Consider the following 17,635-nt stretch of genomic DNA (forward strand, 5'->3'; position numbering starts at 1 on the left):
GCGAGCTAACCCAACAGAAACCCTAGCTACACAAGCTAATATCAGCAATAACAAACAAAACCTCAAGAAGTTAGTTAAATTTTGTTCCTTCCTTGAGATTTATAATTTTTGATTACCAGTAATATGATCATAAGCTACAGTTAGACCCTGAATTATTAAACCTATTTCATTGTAAAGTAATGGATGTTTCCTCTTACTGAAAGCAGTGTTTTAACATTCCCCAAATTCACTTTGAGTTTGACGGGCCTTTTGGCATCACCTAATCTTTAACTCCCTCCACAAAGTTCTGGGGCTTTTTGACTTTATGTGCTAACTTTGATAGTATAAACTTTAGCATAGGTCAAGTTGACAAACTGTAGGTTCCTGAAATGATTCCTACCTTTTATTAAATTGAAATTATTGACTCAGACTTCTCAATTCTGGTTCCAGCAAAGAAATGTATGTTTGAGAAGAAGTTTTAAGATTATTTATTTTTTTTAAATTGGTGAAGAAAACTGTTAGCTAGTAGTTAACAGGTTAGCTTATTGAGCTTCACTGGCTGCATTAAAATCACACAGACGAAAACCTGGTACTTAATGTTTTATCTTGTTAAAAAAATGTTCTTATGAATTTCAAGATATAACTTCATAACTGTGGTGTCTTTGTTCTCATCATATCCTGGCTCTGTGGTATTTAGATTATTTCAATAAAGAAGTTGTTAGCTGTTAATCCACCATTAGCCAAGCGTGAGGTCGGTTAAACAAAGTGTCTCAGGCCTAAACTGGACATGAAGGTTCATCAGAAACATGCTGGTTCTTTTGTGTACAGAGATCAGAAATGAATTATTTTATTACATACTAGAACCACCTGTCATTACCCTGCTGATGTAAATATAGAAAAACTTTATTTTGTTTATAAGAGCTTGTGTAATTTAAAGGTGTACATTTCCATATGTTTTCAGAGTTTTTGAAAGACAATAAACTGGTTGTTTTAATCATGTTTGATGTTTTTAATAAGTTAAACTTCTTGCCAATTGCCTGGTTCTCCCAAATGCTCTACAAACTTGAATGGTTGCCATGGAGATTAAATAATTTGTCAAACATGGATGAAAGAATCAAGGCAACACTCCAGATATGTTTTAGGTACAGGAATATTATGACATGACATATTATGACAGTCAATTTTACATGATACTGTAACTAACATTTTTAACATTAAAATTTATGTAGTTTAAATAAAGTTTTGCAGGGAACAGTTTTGATCTTCCAGATGGACCAACAGAAACTTTCTGGTTTATCTGGAACTGTCCAGTTAATTCTGCCTCGTTGGATCTTTGTAGAAACGAGGGATCTGCAATATATCTGCATTCAGTCGGCGACAAATGAAGCGTTTCATTTTTTAAACTACTGATATTGGTCCAACACCTGATGTTTATTTTCATCTTGTTGCCATTTGTTTCAGGATGCAGAGGAAGAGGATTTGGCAACAAAAGGAAAGCGAAATACATAAAATCAATAAATATTGGTTATTGGCCACAACAGAGATATTAAGACACAGACTTTCATATCGGTGCATCCTCGGTGTCAGTTAAATAACGATCGGTTTGGATCAGTTCAGTGGTGGTTTTCTGGTTTAACTCGTTCTGTTTCCACCCGAGTGTTACAGTAACAGGCAGGACGTCTCGGGTCCTGAGTCCCTGCTCTTCATGGGCAGAAAGGAAGCTGGAACATGGACCACAGGCCATCCACACACACACACACACACACCCAGACAATGAGGCTTATCACACAGAAGAATCCTTTTAAAATCAATTTAGCCTTTAATTGAAATATTTACCGATAGTCGTTAAATAATTCTTTTCACTCCTACAGGCTGTGAACGATCAGTGTACAGTAAACTTTTCACAGGATTTATTACAGTATTTACATCCTCAGTTCTCCACACATTCACAAATTCCTGTCTGGAAGCCAGACTCTGGCTCCTTTCACACACAACTCCGCCCTTCTGGCAATGCTTTACAAAAAGGAAATTAAAGTAAAAATAAAAACTAAACTCAACAGTGTTTTTTTAAAATACATTAGTACATTCACTCGGAAATAATCCAACCTTAAATAAGCTGCAGTTCAAAGCTAGACTGTCACTGGTGTGATCAAAGAACACGATAAAAAGGTGGGAAATGTAATGCTAGCTTCACTCAATAAATAAACTGCTTTCACAGATTTGTGGGAAATTAATGTGCAGGAATGTTTTAATGCTAATTCTGCTCTGCTGAGCACAAAGCAACCAGCTCATCTGGAAATACTGATGACGAGAGAGAAACCTCAGTGGTCCAAACATAGAGCCTCGACTCTGAGCAGAATCAGTCTGCAGCGTTTTCTCTGAGTAAGTCTGTCAGCAGATGAGGTCGGCTCGAGGTCAGAAGTCAATTCGGAGCGTTTCTACGGTGCAAATGCGGCTTCTCTCCAGGCCGAGCTGTGATTGTGCATCAAAGTATTTACTTCACTAACTTAGTCTGAAAATCTACATGAGCTGCTCTGTGGCCTGGTGATCACTGCAGCTTCTCTGCTCCCAAACATGAGCCACGTTTCAACAGTCGTCACGGCGACATAAAAAACAATCCTCTGTCAGAACAGACAGGGTTTGGCTTTAGAGACGGACGGCTCCTTCACTTTCTCCCTGAAGTCCCTGCAGCTCAAAGCGAATCAGCATCAGAGTCTGCTCAATTATTAAACCCAGCCGCTACACAACACCAGCAATGCAGGACAAAGGTCGGGCTCACCGGCTCCCCCTGTGGGGGCTGTACTGAACTACAGACAGACGTCATACAGTGTTGGAGTGTGAAGAAATGGCTCAAAATGACTTGAGACAGAATGAAGGAGACAAAGGCTGAGCTGCACCGATCAAGTTTTTATGTAGTCGATGTTTTTATGATTCTATTTGCGGTCGGAAATGGAATCTTCTGGTAGTTTTAAGTAAGAGAAAGTAAATTATGGCAAGATAATCCTCATTTAGGCACCTATTGTTTTTTTAGATGAACTAGTATGGAGTGTTTTGAGTCATATAGACACACCAACCCCACAGCCAGACAAGTTTACTGAAGATCCTTCCCATCTTCAGGCTCTGAACACGTCATCCAACAGGAGGGACTTTACTACACGTTTTTCACTTTGACTTTTTTTTTTTTTCCTATTTTAAAAATTTTTTATAGGGATGCACTGAGGAATTGGCTCAGATATTATACATTTTTGGTGATGGGCCTCTGCAAAGGTTGGGACATGAGCTTGTCCCACTTTGCTCTGCATGACCTGGTGACCTGACTGACGGACCGGCCCACAGGTCACGGCTGGACATGTATGGTTGTATCTGAAGCTGGACGTTTATGGTAGCATTAGCTGCAGTTGACAACCTTTGATGATCTAATTAGCAACTTTTCAGACCAAGAAAAATAAATAAATAAATAAATAAAAATTGATGTCAGCCAAACTCGGCTTCAAAGAGAAAGAAAAAAAGAAATTGTTGATTGGTCAAAAAGTGCAATCTGTGCCCTGACATGTTAAGGTTGCATTTCTAAAAACGGGTTGAATGAATCATGTTGTCCATGTGACCCGGTGGGCTGGATGTGGACGTTTAACAACACTCAGCCACTGTTGGCAACTTTTGGAGCCACATTCAGCAACTTTTCAGAGAAAAGAAAGTGACAAAGGCTAAAACTGGAATGTCAGGCTTAAAAAAAAGGAAAAAATATTGGTGATGAGCTAAAAAATTGCGATCGGTGCACCCCGAAATATTTATACAGTTATTATTAACTTGCATTTCTAAAATCGGGTTCAAAGATTCATTTTGTCCAAACTAACAAAGTGACCTTGAATGACTCAAAATCCCATGTGTTACAGTAAAATCCAATATGGCTCCAGATGTAGGAAGCAGGTGGGAGTGAGGGAAGCAGAAGGCTGAAACATGAGGAGAGAGAGAGCAGACATATTGGGTTTAGGGGTCAAAGGTCAGGATTTTCCAACATGTCTGGAAAGCTGAAATGGAAAGTTAGCAGAGCGAGTCGCTGCAGCCATAAAAGCCAAGAAGCTGGAAAAGCGGACAGATGCTCTGCTCCGCCCCAAAAGCAAAACACCAACACCTGGCAGAGCCGCAGGTGAGACCAAGAATAACTGAAAATAAATAGACAAACTAAACGTCCAGCTCCTCTTCCTCACTGTGTGATTCAAACAAACAGATTGACACGTTGGCTGAGCCGAGGCTCAGCAGCAGCTGCCTGAGGGCCGTGGAGTCACAGAGTCCCAGCAGACATGAGCTGCTGGCACCAAACCTGAGGAGGAGCAGGAGGACGAATGATCCGGACAGGGGGAGCACTGCGAGCCTCAGTCTGGCTCAGAGGTCATCACCTCTGACCCCAACATGAAGAAATCAATCAATAACATGGAGCTTCAGTCATTCTGCGGTCAGACTGGTGAAGGATGCTGAGGTAAGTTTGCAGGAGAGTAATTGCGCTTGATTAAGACGAAGGCTGCCTGGTGGTGTGAGAGGCCCCGCCCACCAGCAGCAGGTTGACAGAACCGACCCGACCCGACCCGACCCGACCCTCGGCCTCTTCCTCCTCCTCCTCTCACTCTGGGATCTGCAGCGCCATCACTGTGGGTTTGATGTGGAAGTACTGGTTGAAACGAAGAACGGCGTACCTGCCAAAGACAACAGGAAGTGACTGACAGCAGCAGGAACACCAGACAATAAATCAATAAACAGTCCCAGAAATGATTGTAATAAACAATAATATTGTTATTTTTAGATCATTTTTTTACTGGTCTAATAAAAGCATAAAAATGCAATCACACCCACTGGGGGGAGACAAAAAAAACTTTAATTTCTAAAGAATATTTATCAGTGGAACCAGAAAAAATGTAAAGATCCAAAATAAAACAGAAATATTTACAATGGGTCAGGAAGTCTCTAACTTAAACTATATTTTAAAAAAACAGCATTCAGCTTAGACAGGGAAAACAGGCAAAAGTGGCAGGTAGTGCAAACATTTGATACTTCTTATCAAATGTTGGCTGCATTTCTCAAAATGGCAGCTTTTCAACAATATTAAAGGGGAGCATCTCTGACTGCTGTCCAAATGGAAAATATCACACTTATTTTAATTCATCATGTGAGATATGTCTCCCACACTTTCACACACAGGAACAGGAACATACCCGAGGAAGTCAAAGTCTATGGAGGAGTATTTGGCTTGGATGAGAGCCCAGAAGCCCCAGAAGAAGTGGGAAGCCTTTGGGGAGAAACGTTAGACATCAGCTGCGGTTCCACAGCCGGGCTGTGTTGATCTGAACATGAACCAGGCCGTTTCTCCTCACCAGAGCAAACTTGTTGACCTGAACGTAGAGCGTCTCCAGCTCCCGCTGGCTGACCTGGTCGGTGTTCTTGGTGAACAGCTTGTAGGCCTGCAGATACTCCTTCAGCCAGTCCATCTGCATCTGGCGACTCGGGTAGAGGCCGTAGTCCAGCTCGGCCATGCCTGATCACCACAGCAACAGGATACAACAGAGATATAACCCAAACAAAATCACCTTCTGCATTCAAATCGTAAAGTTGATCACCAACCTGCAAACTCGTTGAAGTGGTTGCCGATGTCGAAGGCCTGGTAGTTGTAACTGGAGTATTCGTAGTCTATAAATCGAACGTGACCTAAAACACAACCAGTCATTACTTTATGGTCTTCGGTTATGTGCTGCACTATTGTTCCAAGACATAATTCCTCAGATGCTTTGAGAACCTGCAGAGAGGTCACACTCAACACAAAGTACGGCTCTATGCTGATGATATTAGTTTTTTGTTGAGCCTGGATGTTGACTTCCTGTGCAATTCCGCTCGAAAAAAGCTCCATCTTCCATCTCAGGCTGGGCTTTGACTCAGACTCTCAGCCCAGCGGAGCCCACCTACCCTCCTTGCTGTTGTGGATGATGTTCTTGCAGAGCAGGTCGTTGTGGCAGAGCACCACAGGGGAGCCCAGCGTGGACAGATGTTCCTTCATCCACAGCATCTCCTGCTCCAGCACCGCCTTGCTGGGAACCTCCTGCTGGATTCTGGGGAGGGAGAGAGAGGAAATAGAGAAATGATCACTTTGCTGTGACGACAACCACGAGTGTCAGAAAACCCAATGCCAAGGTAAACAGGAAGTGGCAGGTACAGTTACGCTTGCTGTTATTAACCAAAATAAAGTGTCACTTCTTGTTTTGAAATCCGTGAGCTGGAAACATGTGGTGAAAAACAAGTGGGAACAACAGAGCAAAGCTCACAGCACCAGGCGGTGGTGGGAGGGGGAACTCCTGCTGCTTTTCACATCTCATGATTCAGTTTTTTTATTCATGTTTGTCTTTTTCGTTTCTCTGCATGTTCCCTACGGCAACTTAAAGGGCCATGTTATAATATAATAGCTGCATACCATGTTATAATATTATTTCCTCATCAAAAACATAACAGGATTGATTTTATGCGGGTTTGAGAAATCCTTGAATCTCAATAGAAACCATCCAGCTATGCACAACGCCTGCCCGGACCAAGCTCCGCCTTCAAGATGCAGCTCCTCCTCCGAACTGCAATTCCAGAGTTTATGAGCTCCTGACTCACAGAGCAGCCCTCCTCCACTCAGCTCCTTCAGACTAGCCAGCAGCAATTAGTAAACAGCTGGTGGAACTGAGCATCAGCTGAACTCATTATAGGAGCTACTTCTCGGTGAAACACTGGTAAAAACTTTGTTAAAGCGTTTACAGAGGAGCCATGTTGGGATGACTTCCTGAAGGCGGAGGTTTACAAAGAGCAGGAGGATTTAAAGAAACAGAGGCCCAATTTCAAGGACATAAATTACAAAGTCAAATTTCTTTTAAATCATATTTGACACACGCACGCACGCACGCACGCACGCACGCACGCACACGCACACACATCTATATATATACATATATATATATAAAGCATATGTTTTAACAATTGAAGGTAACATATTTACTTGATTGTGCTATAAAATGGCACTATGTTCCTGGAAAACACAATACTGCTCCTTTAACTTTCATCTAGTCGTTGTGATCTAGCTCCAGGCTGCCTCTTTTCAACTGACCTGTATGATCTGCAGGCCGTTTCTGGCCCACAGGTTTAAGCCTCTGTGAGAGCCTCAGCTGACCAGGTCCGGGATGCTGAGCAGAGACCCCTACGCTGAGTCTAATGGGCTTATGGGGCCTAATCCCGGCCGGGTCAGTCTGACGGGACGAGGCGAGGCTGGATTTCACACCCTCTGCTTCTCCTCACTGACTGGATTTCAGCTCATCCCACGTTTTAAGGTTGATCTACAGTAATCTTACCACAGGATAGTGAGGAAAGCATCTGTGGGAAACTCAGTGGGAAGAAACGAGGAAGTAAAGTGAGCTGCTCCGTGCATGGAGCAAACATCTGCCTCCGTGAGACTGATGCAGTCAGCAGTTACATAAGACACAGCCTGGCTTTGTACCAACACACCTCTGTGTGCCAGATTCATTCAGCTAATTGGTGGAGAGTACAGGCTGAAGTAATCACACCCCTCAGACTCTACTGAAATCTACCTGTGTGTAACTTAGGCTACACTCACACAGCAGGCAAATTAATCAGAAAAGATTTTTTGTCTACACACATCTTTTTCAAGATGGTTTGAACTGCCCGATTTTGATCTTTTTACCTAAAAATAAGTCCAATAGACGGGTTAAAATGTGACATCACATGTGTGGTGTTCCCTGCTGGAAGGCAAACACTGCTCGCTAATGATGAGTAGCTGTCAAGTTACGCTAAATTTTAAACATATGCATGATACATAAAAGGGATGCAGTGTTTTCTAGTAATTATCAACACTATGACAACTAGATAGCAAGGTCCAAGAATATCACATTATACAGGTCAGGAAAACCTTAATTAAAAAAAATACTGCCAGAGTGAGTAAGAAGGTTAGTTATGCTAGCTTGACTTTGACAATCTTAACATGTAGATGTGCTGTGGAATTCTGTGTGTTTCACTTAAAAATAAGGTGTTTAAGATACCAACTATAACAGATCATCAGTAGAGCAGGTGTTTACATTAACTAACCAACTGTGTTCAGATGATCGCACATTAATAATCGCAAAATAAATATCAAGTCTAAAAAAATACCACAATGGACTGAAAGTTCTGTTTTTAGTGTGGAAAATATTTGTGTTTTTTTGTGTGTGTTGAATCTTAAGACACTTTTACTAATCTCTGCTCTACCAGCTAGTGGAGCTGTTGTCAGTCAGTTGCAATGGCAATTGATCTGTGTGTAGTTTTGAGACGACGAGAGAGAATAAAAGAATACAAGTGGTTTTGAATTGTTCTTCAACTGTTTTTCTGCATTATTTTCCCTTTATTGTGGCGCACTGCGCTAAATTAGTGAGGCCTACACATCCAGGTTTCCTTTAGTTGTACTACTGCAGCAGTGCTGCTACAGGTGGCATATAAAAGATTAATCTTTTAGCCCTCTGGCATTGTGCGCATGCGAGAAATTTAGGACGTAAAAGATGGATGAAATGTATAATTATAAAATTATGAAAGTGTTTGTGTCATTGAATAACATCCCATTACAAACCCACCACTCCTGGTCCAACTACTGCTGAAAGGAATAAGAAAAATAATTTCCACAACAATAAATAGTTTAGAGAGGAAGAAGCTGAAAACTGTGCATCAGTTTCCTTTCTATTCAAGCAGGACTCTGTGTTGGTCTGTTTCAGCAGATCACACCGAATGTTGCGGTCGTAACGTGAAAGTGTGGAAAAGTTCAAAGGAGGTGAATGAATACTTTTAAAAGGCTCCGAGAGTAAGAATCAATAGAGTGACTTATCTGTGAGCCAGCTGCCAACATGGATGAATAGATTACTTATAATCAGACATTTAGATAAGTTATCAGTGAACTTATGGAAATGTTATTCAACTTGTTCGGGGTAAGAGTAGAAACTGAACTGAAATTCAGGATGAATGATGAGGTGATGTAATGTTGTGACAGACTCGGTGTGGATCCAGAATGTAAAAAGCTTCTTTTTTTTCCTCCTGCAGGACTGAGGTCACGATCATGTTAACTGACATGTTAAATATTCACTAAGTAACTCTGGGATAACTTGTTGCTTGACTTCAACTGATATAAAAGTTTGTTTGGCTAAAACCATAGAAGAAATGTACAGTTACAGGGAAGAGCTAGAGATACCATTGTTGTGTTTCTTGGGTTCAATATTTTAGATATATTTACACTTAATTTTAACATCTCTGGCAGATAACCCTTCAGAACCAGTAAGCGGCTCTGCTGGAACCTCAGCCTACCAGATAATTCTCCTCTATGGACCAAATATTCTGGTAAGTTTAAAATTCCATAAAGATTTCTGTCTTTTTGTTTGTAAAAATCATTTAGACTCAGCCGTCCATGTTGAGTTTGCATGCAAATTACACAGAGAAGAGAATAAAGGGGACTTATTGTGCAAAATTCACAATAAGTTAATGTTTTTGTTGGTGTCAGAAAAACAAGCTTTTACAAAAAACTCCCAGCTGATGAGTCACATTCAACGGGCACCGAGTCATTACGAAGCTGAGCTCAGTCCGTTACCTAGCAACCCAAGCTGAGCTCCAGAATGTTTAGTCGGCTGGTTTTACTGCTGCATTCGCTGTGCAATGGCTGCAACTGCTCAAAATACTAGTGAGTAGTTGTTGATTTACCGTCCAGAACCCACTTTGCATTCTTGTTGGTTGTGCAGGAGGATCCATGTCTGCTTTTCAAAGATACAGTTCTATGATTGAGCATCTGATTGCCTCCATTTTCACGAGTGTAAATGTGGAGTTGGGGGGACGGCGTGGCCAGCAGCAGCTTATTTGGATTCAAAGTAACAGGACGCCCTAAATCCATTAAAATCTCATTATCCAAGAATGATTTTGTGCAAAAAATGAAATGAACATGTTTTGTATAGACCATAGAAGCATCCTAACCTGTTCAAGGAAGCATAATAGGTCACCTTTAAAAAAAATGAAAATATTTAAATAGAGGAGGACTGATTAATCTGTATCCATTACATGGATGGTCCGTTCTTAGAAGGTGATTTGTTTAGACAAGAAACAATGACTCCAATCCCGTCTCTAATTTTAATGTAGAAATTCATTTACTTGAGCTGATGTCAGCTGGTCAGTGCAAAAATAAAGGCAAAGTTCACATGCGATCACAATCCAAAACAATCTAAAAACAATAAATGGTCACAACAAAATCAGAAGTTCCCAAATATATATATATATATATATATATATATATATATATATATATATATATAAACTCAACATTTGTATCAGAACCAGTGATTTTTATGCTTCTGTTAATATGGCTACATCAAAGCCCAGCAATGAATTTACTAGGCCATTATTTAAAGTTGCAAACCAGACACACTGCCTCTCTCTCTCTTCCTCTCCACTAAGTGCTGAGGTGACAGAGGAAACCACAGCTGCTCCCACTTATTTTCCAGGCAAACCAGGCAGCTCTTCAGGCAATATTTGCATGGACGTCACGGTGAAAGTTGAACAAAGTGGAAAGAGAGAGCTTACCTGATGTTGGAGGCCTGATCGGTGAACTCTATGGCCACCAAGGAGAAGTACTGCCGCATCTTGATCCACAGGTTGGGCTTGGGGATGCAGCCATTGTGCGCATGGATGGCGTGGATCCGAGCCATCTCCCTGGCTATCAGCCTGGGAGCAGAACGGAACCAATGAGTCGGCTAGAAATGAGTTCAAACCCAGAAGTCAACTGGTTGATGATGCGGTCCTAACCGGATCAGGGTGGGGTCCCGGACGTCCTGTGGCCCCAGAGCGTCCCCCTGCATGAACTCGTAGCAGATTCCGTTCTGGAAGGTGCAGTAGAGGCGCGGGGCGCAGCCGTTAGCGTGCAGCACCTGGAGCGCGGCGGATCAGAGAAAGGTTTAGGCAGGAGAACCAAACCACTCGCACCTGGAGGTCAACACGCCCACGCTACCTGGAAGCTCTTCAGCTCGTTGTCTCTGTCCACGATCAGCTCCGTCTTGTTGCCGTACACTCGGACGAGGACCACATCGTTGGGGCTGTCGTCCACATAGCAACCAACCAGCTTGTTGGTGGTCCCATCGGTGAAGGACTTGAAGAGAAAGACAGGAAGTTAGCGTTCCTGCTATGAGGCATGTTTCCTGAAACATTCCCACCTCCAACCTGCTGCACACCATGAAAACTGACCTGAACCAGCTTCTCCCTTCTATTTACAGAAGAATACTGTCAGTACTAAAGGTGCACCAACTTCAGTCTTTATTCCGGTTGTTGGAATTCTGGTCTTGGTCCTTACCAATATTTTTTTATCTGTATGTATCAACCAATCAACCAAAATGAAGAAAGGTCAGGTCCATTTATTGATTTTAGTGACTGATCAAATTTTCAGTTTTTAAGGTCAGTTCTTAAAAGACGTTTCAAAGTTTGACAATCTTCTACTTATCTGGACTTTGAATTCAGGTCAAATCACAAAACAGATCGTTGAAATAAAAGCCAGTTCTTCTGATATTTGTAATTTATTTTTAAGAAAACAATGTGAGAAAAGAGGGGGAAAAAAATTTGGTCTTGGTTTTACTTTTCAGCCATACTGCCCAGCTCCAATAGAGATGTTGGCATGTCTGAGTCTAAACTGACTGACAGATGTTAAAACTCAACCTCATTTTGAGAAAGGCAAAAGGTGGAACTTGGAAGTGTATAATTGCTAAACACAAAGCCAAGAAGTTGCGCTGCAGAGTCTGGAAGGAAAGGGGAAACTGTCTTGGACCAGAGCCACACTGAAGCACGAGGAACCATACTGAAGATGGAGAAAAAGAACTAAAGCTGATCATTTCTGCGACAGTGAACCAGAGGACCATCACAAGCAAGGCAGGTGAAACCTGGAAAAACCCCTAACAAGTTCTCCACTAAGGAGTTCAGGTTGATGCCAGAGCTTTGGCTCTTTGGAGGTTTGGTGTTTTTGAAAAAGACAAAGACCAGGATGAGTTAATGCGGCCCTCCATCAGCAGAAGCCTTGGACAGAGGGAAGGTCAGCCCTGATGAGCCTCTACGAAATCACCCTGACATCTCACACATGGGCAGTCATTACCACGGAAACGTCCGTCACAGCAACCATGGCAGCTAGTGTGTTCTATTTACCAAACAAGAGCAGAGGAACACCTGTGTAAATATGATGAGCTGCAGCAGAATGCAGCAGAGGAACAGCAGGTCTGCACATATTCTCCTTTATTTACGGATGAAGTGAGAGATGTTTGGCTCATAACTAAGGGAGGAGCAGCATGGTGTGTCAATAATTGATTTAGAATCACACCACCGCCTTCTGGATCACACTCACTCCAAACTGTCAACTGTCTACCCCATTCCGGCACCTCAGGGTTTCCTCTGGCAAGGCAAAATAAAAGCCGCTACACCTTCAGAATGACGTTTTGGGGGGGTTTTCTGCCCGTCTGGCTGCTAAGCTGGCTACTGTGTGCTGTGTTGCTTTCAGGAGTGAGGAAAAACCAGAGACCTTAGTCCAAAGTAGAGGGAGAGAAAAGGTGAAAGAAGGGAAAATAAGGAAGGTTAAGTTGAAAGTATTTTTAGTTCAAGCCTGTGAAAACGACCGTAATGTTAACGCAAATTGCATTTGAACAACAATATCATAGTTGATTAATGTAGTTTGGCCTTCATACATAATGTTTCAGATACACTTTGAAGGCTTATGGTATTTAAAGGGGCAGTATTATTTAGAATTGACTTTTCTGAGCTTTACATCATGTTGTAATTCCCACCCCTGTCCCACTCAGCTCCTTCAGACTAGCCAGTAGCAACTAGCAAAAACCTGGTGGAACTGCAGATACGTTGAGCTCATTATAGGAGCTTCTTCTCAGTGCAATGCTGGTGAAAACGTGGTGAAAACGGGTTAACAGAGGAGCCATGTTTTGACGACTTCCTGAAGGTGGAGCTTTAGAAAGAGCAGGAGTTTTTAAAGAGACAGAGACCTAATATCAAGGTACTTAATTGCAAAGTCACATATCTTTTAAGTCATGTTTATATATATTCCAATAATGGGGGGTCTTTCCACAACTGGTTGAGATTCCATCTCCAATGTTCAAATAGATTTCATTTTCATAAGAGGTGATGAAGAAAATGGCTTATTGAAGAAGTGGTCTTAGGAATGTTCCAGGAGTTTGTAGAAACCTAACTTCATTGTGTCAGTCAGGCTCTTCTGCAATAACAACAGCAAGCAGAATGAAAAACTAAATGTCTGATTGACAATGTCAACACACAAGCCGCCTGCGTCCGTCTCTGCCCAGACGCTCACTCACACATATCTGACATTCCAAACGCGACTCACCACAAAGACGGGCGCACAGGCTTCTCCGTTATCACTGAACATTCACCAGCACACACACACACACACACACACACACACACGCACACGCACACGCACACGCACACGCACACACAGGTCCAAGTACAGCTCTGATCCCATCCACCCAGCACACAATGCAGCGCCTAACACCACCAATCAGTACCCTGATGGAGGCTGATAAACAAGGTGGACATCTAGTGAAAGCAATGCATGTAGCACGGTGTTTACACCCTCAGCAGCAGGTGTGTGTCTGGTTGCTGTGTGTGGTACCAGTTTTAGGCAGGGATTAGCTACTATGATGCAAACATGCTAGCTGTGTTTGAAACGTGCAGCTGGAGATAAAGAGCAGTAAAAGCTGCATGTGTCACTTTAAATGTCCATTTTATTTTATTTAACTTTGGAATTAATGAAGTATTTTTAAATTTGAATTTGTCTCCTAACTAGAACTCAACTGGGATTTTCTGATTCTATCATCTAAATGCAATAGAAATAAATCATTTTAAAGTATAAAAAGAATTTGGTCACACATTTTAAACAAATTGGAATTGAAACTTCTTGCAGTAAAAATTTAGGTAGGCATGGTTTAAATATGTTCTTCATTAGCCAGCAGGTCTCACACCAACCTGTGATCCTGATTTTAACACAGATGGGAACTTGATGAAACTTCATAGTGCAAGGCATTGAGTTACCACAATGACTAGAAAAGAACCCAGCATGTTCAGTCTGTTTCTTTCCTTTTTTTTTTTAAACCTCAGCATGATTGGAATATCACCATATTTGGCGCAAAAAACCAGATTGACTTCGACTGAGGGGGGTGAGTTGTCCCCTGTCCCACTGTCAGACTCCAGTCTCCATCCGATCTCACCTCAACAGGTTTTTGTATTAACTAGTCCTGCTGACAGACCACAATTACTGCTGTCTGATGCAGACTCTTCTTTTAAAAAACCAGACTACAAATCAAGAGAAACTTAGCAAAAAAAAAAAAAAATCATGTTTTTTGCTCATCTTTAATTTGTAAAACCCACCTTTAGGAAGGACACAAACTTTTAAGACATAGGGTCAAAGATCAATAGCTTTGACGTGAACTGCAGATCACATAATGCTTCTACGTTATCTAATATTTTTGCTGAACTGTGCCGTAACTGCAGCCTTGCTTGAGTTGATGAATGTTCTGACTGTACTGCTCCCAGCAGCACAGTCCAGGTTTTAAGCCTCGACATTAAAACCTGGAGACATGATAAAAAACCAAAACTCAAAGTCCGCAGGCTGAATACAGTTGGTCTTCCTCTTTGAACATATGATGGACCCTTTAACAGCAAACATTTTAACAAAGGATGGCAAGATGTCCAAACGGGAAGGTGTAGCTACATTTTACTTTAGAGCAGTGAAGCAGTCTGGTCTGTTGCCGGTCAGAGATTCATGACTGACACTAACAAATCTACAGATATGTTTGTTTTAATGTCATGGCAGTAGTTGTTGACTGACTGACTGATCTTTGATGACTTTCAACATTACAGTGCTTCCCCTATCATTACATTAGGTATATGTGATGCTTCTTGAAAATTGTTCCTCAAAGATATTAGAATGAGTGAAATTGTTTGTTTGCCAGGCTTGTAGAGACAAGCAGAATACGACTGCAAGCCACACCTTTCAGATTTTTATTTGTCCAACTATCTTTAAATCGTACAATTGTTAAACTGAAAGGTGCGTTATTGATCCCTGTATGCTGTGGAGTTTGGATTCAAGTGTCTTTGTTTTGTTTTTTTAGGCTGTAGTGGTATTTATTGTTCAATTGATAGACATGAAATAGAGAGAAAAGTGAATATGAAGACATGCGGCAAATGGTCCCAAGACCGGGCATCGAACCCAGAACCACCACGCTGGTTCTGGGTTCGATACCCAGAACCCAGAACCGGATGGCTCAGTTGGTGGATGGCACCAACTGAGCCATCCACCGTCTATACATCATCGTTAATAACGGAGCTGTCTAATCACTGAGTTCATTCATAGCATTCTGAAATGACAATAATATATTTTTGCTAACATGACTATCAGAACATATTAGACATATAATCCACTATCATTAATAAATTAGTAGAGCGTCTCGCCAGCAGTCAGCGCACTGTAAAAGAAATGCAACCTGCCCAATAGATCATGTTTCCCCGGCCCTGCCCCTGCCTCAGCCCGGTGATGCTACGGAGCTGTCAATCTTAGCCTAGCCTAGCACAGGCTAGCATAGCGGCTAATGTTACCTTGGTTCTGACGCTGTCAGGCTCCCACGCCGGTCTCAACTCTTTAATGAGCTTCATCGCCCCTTCTTTCACGTTGTGCTCGTCTACAAACATGGGGATTTTTCTGATAACCGGCGACCCGACAGGCACATGTATCTGCGTTTCCATCTTGCGGCAGCTTCTCTGAAACCGTAATCTCCGAGTTCTTCACAGATGTTTCTCCAAAACGAAGCATACAAGAGCTGCTTGGTTGTAACGTACCGGGGAGGTGTTTTCAGACTTTGTTTGACAAAATGATCCCGGTACAAGCTGGAGTTTTGACGTTGGACTGAAGGGACAGGGAATGTATGGACAGACTGATGGGTGCGGATGCTCGTCGTCGCCGGTTTCCTAAGGAGCAATCAGCCAACAGTACCATTTCCTCATGCTAGACTCCGCCCACCGGGGATCATCCGATTGTACCACACGCCGATTGAGACGCACGAGAGTCAGACACGCCCATTATTCCCGAGTACTACCGAGTTTAGCCGAACAAGATTAACCTCTAAACTTTAGTGGAAATCTGTTTTAGAATATAGTCCTGAAGAATTCGTTTATATCTAGACAAAATAGTAGCCATTTTACACCAGAACCTCTAGAGTAACCGAGAAATAGTTGTTTTAGTATACTCTTCTGAAGAAATAGTTTATATTTAGTCAAAATAATAACCATTTTACACCAGATCCTACAGAGTAACTGTACAGATAACATTTCCCGAAGGTTTTCTGATGTTTGGTTCTATTTTACACCATTTGTGGAATCCTAAGGGAGCATTTCCCAAAGGTTCCCTGAATGTTGGATGCAACTTTTGCATAAATTTTGGACACAACCAAAATTAAATACATTTTGAAATATCATATTGGTTAACAAATTGAAGGGTAAGCTTGTAAAATACATCATGCAATCAATATTAACAGTAGTAACTAAATGTGTTTCAGTTAACTGGATTCTCCAACATCCCATATATGGTAAGGCAAGGTGTGTGTGGGGGGGCAGGGGGAGGGGGCGGGGGAGAGATTTGGAAAAATTAATAATTTACTCTTTAATATTTCAATACAACAATAGTGATTTACTTATGCAATATTAAAGCAGCAAAGTTGCTGAATCTGAGTTGCTCAGTTGTTGGTTTTGTCTCTGTTTTGAGTTCTCTTCCTTTGTCTCTCTTTTCCTTCATGTGGCTTTTATTTCAAATCCCTGCATTTATTTTCTAACCTCACATCTGCATGTGTGATGTGTGCAGGTGGAGGTGAAGAAATATCTCTGGATAATTTCAAAGATCTGTGGGCAACTTAATAACTTGCCTTGGGCTTTGATATAAACTGTTACTATGGCCCTGTAGGCAGAGGTGAGGCTCTTGAAACCACTTCCAGACAGCTGGGTTTATCACAGTGGAGTTGTAGAAACACATGAACTGAAAGGTGATCAGTGGAGATAGGGCTTATAGTTTTCATACAGTGTATGGAATATATGTTTGCTTTATTTTAACTACATTTCACTTATGAATATTGTGTGCAGAATCTTTTGGGAAAAAGTTAATTGAATCCATTTTGGAGAAAGGCTGTAACAAAAACAAAATTTGGAAATATTATTTCATCACTTTATTAGTTACAAAATAATAAAATGTTGTGAAGTCTTTACAGATGTAAGTCCAATCAAATCATTAACGACTGCGGAGAAAATGAAGAAGGTCCAGGGGAACAAAGAGAGTTGTGCATATTAATACTGTATTAGTGATGCATCACCATATGCACTGGATAAAGGAATCATAGTTAATGAAGCTTCAATATCTGTCAAAAGGGAATAAGGACTAATATAAAAGATTTAAAAATGTACTATTTTTGTTTGAAAAATATGAGGCAAAATGGGTGCTGAAAGTAAAAAAAAACCGGACACGAATATTTGTGAAGAACCAGCGCTTCAAAGCAAAAATTTCATTCTTGCAGTACCATCA

At 41.5% G+C, this 17,635-nt stretch overlaps 1 protein-coding gene across 1 annotated transcript; it reads right to left on the reverse strand.

Moving 5' to 3' along the window:
* Nucleotides 1-1,775: 1,775 nt before the first annotated feature.
* Nucleotides 1,776-16,066, reverse strand: etnk2 (ethanolamine kinase 2). The gene is made up of 9 exons (XM_014977600.2): nt 15,667-16,066; nt 11,021-11,158; nt 10,819-10,940; nt 10,597-10,737; nt 5,932-6,074; nt 5,593-5,676; nt 5,346-5,506; nt 5,187-5,260; nt 1,776-4,670 (listed from the first exon to the last, which is right to left on the reverse strand). Exons 1-9 carry the CDS (start codon nt 15,811-15,813, stop codon nt 4,598-4,600), a joined length of 1,083 nt encoding a protein of 360 aa, XP_014833086.2. The 5' UTR covers nt 15,814-16,066; the 3' UTR covers nt 1,776-4,597.
* Between the last annotated feature and the right edge of the window lie 1,569 nt (nt 16,067-17,635).

Source organism: Poecilia mexicana, unplaced genomic scaffold, assembly GCF_051168715.1.
Source record: "Poecilia mexicana isolate PSO_F unplaced genomic scaffold, ASM5116871v1 scaffold_5, whole genome shotgun sequence".
Taxonomy (NCBI): Eukaryota; Metazoa; Chordata; class Actinopteri; order Cyprinodontiformes; family Poeciliidae; genus Poecilia; species Poecilia mexicana.

What these genes read in the sequence shown, in the direction of transcription:
- etnk2 (XM_014977600.2), bottom strand. Translation starts at nt 15,813, where the DNA reads ATGGAAACGCAGATACATGTGCCTGTCGGGTCGCCGGTTATCAGAAAA. An exon ending in GATCAGGCCTCCAACATCAG is followed by an intron (nt 6,075 to 10,596) that starts GTAAGCTCTCTC and finishes CTCCCTCCCCAG; the next exon opens with AATCCAGCAGGAGGTTCCCA. An exon ending in AGGTCAACAAGTTTGCTCTG is followed by an intron (nt 5,261 to 5,345) that starts GTGAGGAGAAAC and finishes TTCTCCCCAAAG; the next exon opens with GCTTCCCACTTCTTCTGGGG.